The sequence below is a fragment of the Cyprinodon variegatus genome, unplaced genomic scaffold, assembly GCF_000732505.1.
Source record: "Cyprinodon variegatus isolate N-32 unplaced genomic scaffold, C_variegatus-1.0 Scaffold4477, whole genome shotgun sequence".
NCBI classification, from domain to species: Eukaryota; Metazoa; Chordata; class Actinopteri; order Cyprinodontiformes; family Cyprinodontidae; genus Cyprinodon; species Cyprinodon variegatus.
Window position 1 is genome coordinate 1 of NW_015154930.1, and position 3,528 is coordinate 3,528.

The following is a 3,528-nucleotide window of genomic DNA, read 5'->3' on the forward strand; positions in this document are numbered from 1 at the left end:
TAGTTCTTCTCACTGCTTTCCTAAAGATCTCACATTAAACATGATTGATGGTTTGGATCTCCTTACTCCTGCTCTGCGCCTCCTTTCATCTCACCTGGCACTTCTGGAGGTAGTTGATGTATTATTTCAGCTTTAGAGATGTTAACGAGCTGCTGCGGTATAAAAAAAATCAACTTGCTATGGTTTCTGTGGTAACACATCATGACCAGTGTCCAAAATGGAAAAAAAAAATCTGTAAAATTCCTTCCAGTTTTACAACATTGAACATCAGAGAAAAAAAAAACATTTGAAAAAATAAATGGAAAGCGAAACGTCTTCAAACCTAGATTGTTTTTTACTTTTATGGACTAACTCAGACCTGGAAGACTGAGAATCTTCATATGAAGAAATAAACTGATCCACAAACTGAGAAACAGAAATCCTCTACAAAGTAATCTGAGCTTCAACATGCAGCCTCCTGAAGCAGTGCAGATGTTCATGGGTGTGTTGGTGTGTGTGTGTGCAGGTTCCCCGTGTGGAGCTGACCCTCTCTGAGCTCCAGGAGATGGCAACCAGACAACAGCAGCAGATAGAGGCCCAGCAGCAGGTGCTGATGGCCAAGGTAAGGTCAGCTTAAAGAACGGCAGCTTAGAGATGATGGAGCCATTTAGAATAAAAAGCTGAGTCCATAGAAATGTCTGGGAGAGAAACAGGACTAAACACTGAAAAACAGGCCTATAACTCCACCACAGAGATCCATCATTTCCTGTCTTAGATAAAGCAGTGCTGGTCCTCCTCCCACTGAAGATGGTCTCCTCAGGATCTGGTCAGGTCCTGGTAGCAGCAGGAGGACTCAGCAGGTTCAGGATCCCATGTTCTTCATTTAGTGGAACATGCCTGAAACCAGGGAGACAGAGAAGCTTTCCGACCGATGGACCAGGCAGGTCGATTCCCTGGAACTCCAGATGTATGCAGGTGCTTTTGGAGTAGAACTCTGGAACATCAGACCAACATCTAATGGTAGAACTGTAGAGCTCCATGTTCTTGTTCCTCTGTTTCTGAGCAAAGCAGTGAGAGTTTATAGAATCTCTGTTGGGGCATGTTCTAGAAAAGTATTTCTATGAAACATGTTGAACAGCTGCATGAGATCATCTGGAGATGCAGAACAGAATGGGAGCTTTAACCGGGCAGAACTTTAGGCTACTACTTCCTCCACATTAGTGTCCTGGATGTCAACATCTGGTCTTCTCTGTGTGGTTCTGCTGTAGGAGCAGAGGCTCAGGTATCTCCAGCAGGGAGGAAGGTCCCACCCAGGACAGACCCAGGTAGGTTTCACATATTGGTCCTTCAGAGCCGCTGGGCTTGGTGCCGCTCTGGTCTCACTATGAATGTTGGTCCTGCTTGCTTCTTATTCTGCAGCCTGAAGCGGAGAAGCTGCAGCAGCTGAAGGAGCGAGTGGAGACACAGGAAGCAAAGCTGAAGAAGATCCGAGCCATGAGAGGCCAGGTGGACTACAGTAAGCTGATCAATGGAAACCTCTGTAAGCCCACACACAACCCATCAACCCGCTGCAGAAGCAGAACATCCTAACCCCTCTCCTGCTTCTGACCCGTCTCCTGCTTCTGACCCGTCTCCTGGTTCTGACCCGTCTCCTGGTTCTGACCCGTCTCCTGGTTCTGCTTGCAGCTGCAGAGATCGACCATGTGAGCAGCTTGTTTCAGGAGAAGCAGGCAGAGCTTCAGTCTGCGGTGATCAGAGTGGACCAGGTGGGATGAAAGGTTCTAGAAGAACTGCACAGAAGGTGGCTTTGACTCTTAGAGAGAGGATTTAGGCTTGGATCAGGGGTGGGCAACTCCAGTCCTAGTGGGCCCTTATCCTGCAACTTTTAGACATGACCTTAAAACACCTGAATCAAATAGATAATTAGAATTAGACTCTTTTGATTCAGGTGTGTTGGACCAAGGATGAATCTAAATGTTGCAGGAAACTGATCCTCAGGGACTGGAGTTGCCACCCCTGGCTTAGATGATACCAACCCAGGCCAGATGCTGTGTCTCTGTCCAGGAAGGAGACACAGCTAAACAGAAACTAAGCAGCTCAGTAAACCAGGATGTCTTTCCAGCCAGTGAGACTGTAGAACACACTAAGTTTCTCCAGATGATCGTTCTAAGGTCTACTTCTCTATATGCTAGCTAACTCAGCAGTTGGAGGACCTGAGGAGGGGACGCCTTCAGCTGCAGTCCGATGCACAGAGGGAGGGAACCCCGACTGGTTCCCCGGGTGGAACCACGGGTCACAGAGGCTCAGCTCTGTCCGGCCCTGCAGCCGTGGAGCTGAGGAAACTCTATCAGGAGCTGCAGGTAAACCCAGCCTAATTAAAACATCTAACCACCTTGAAGAGGTTCTGCTCAGGTGAAACTCTGCTTTCTCGGTTTGTTCTTCAGGCTCGGAATCATCAGAATCTGGAACAGAGCAGCAAACTGGCCCAAAACAAGGAGCTGTTGAACAAAAGGAACGTCCAGGTGACGGTAATGGACCAGCGAATCGGAGATCTCAGGGAGCGGCTTCATAAGAAGAGGGCAGAGGTACACTTCTGGGTTCTTTCCTGGTTCTGATGGTCCGTCTTCAAGCTAAAGTCTGAACGTTTGTCCTGTCCAGCTGTGCCGTTTGAATGGCGCCGGCTCCACCTCTCCTCAGGCCGCCCCACATCCTGGCGGTGGCGTGTCTGGCAGAGTGGCTGCCGTCTGTCCTTACGTCCAGACACCAGCCGAAGGGAGGCAGGACCCTGGATACCCCGCGGCCGCTGACCCGCCCCCCAAACCTGCACCGCTCAACCACATCCGCTCCCTCTCAGGTTTATAGATCCTTTCCTTTCTGTTGGACATGAGAACACCAGAGGACGGTCCTCCTGGGCTCTCATCGTCTTCCTGTCTAGTGGTTCCTGTTCCTCCTCTCTGTTCTCTATGCGCTCTCATTTTTTCATGGTGGTTCCTGATGTGACTCATCATCAGGATGTGCCTGTTGCTCTGGTTGCTGGTCTTGTCCTTTGTGTACGCACAGAGGAGGACAAGATCTGCATCTCAAGGCCTCTGGGTCAGAGCAAGGTGTTGCACTTAGACACCATCCTGTCCGAGGGGCAACGCTGACTGACTGTATCGACTTGAATCGGCTGGAATGCAATCAGCTGCCTCTTTGAACCGACTAGGGTTCAAGGAGACAGAAGCAGACATAGAAAAAGAAGCATAGGTACAAAAGGCAACTGTCAACCAGCTCCACAGGCGGCCCCGTCCAGGAAACACACAGCCAGGCAGACGAGCTCCAAGCCAGCTCCCATGTCAGAGGATGAAGGTTCACAATAGGTCAAGGTCAACTATAGGTTCAGTCCCACTCTAATGAATGAGTCATAGGTCCAGGTCCACTCTAATGAACGAGTCATAGATCCAGGTCCACTCTAATAAACGAGTCATAGATCCAGGTCCACTCTAATGAATGAGTCATAGATCCAAGTCCACTCTAATGAATGAGTAATAGATCCAGGTCCACTCTAAT

General features: G+C 49.3%; 1 protein-coding gene across 1 annotated transcript; it reads left to right on the forward strand.

The window, feature by feature from the left end:
* Positions 1-505: 505 nt before the first annotated feature.
* LOC107081363 (apoptosis-stimulating of p53 protein 1-like) lies at positions 506-3,511 on the forward strand (the record flags this gene model as incomplete). Its single annotated transcript, XM_015369550.1, has 7 exons — positions 506-601; positions 1,248-1,304; positions 1,399-1,519; positions 1,666-1,745; positions 2,172-2,339; positions 2,424-2,564; positions 2,638-3,511. Coding segments are annotated over 7 exons (867 nt in total), but the record flags the coding sequence as incomplete, so codon positions are not given.
* Between the last annotated feature and the right edge of the window lie 17 nt (positions 3,512-3,528).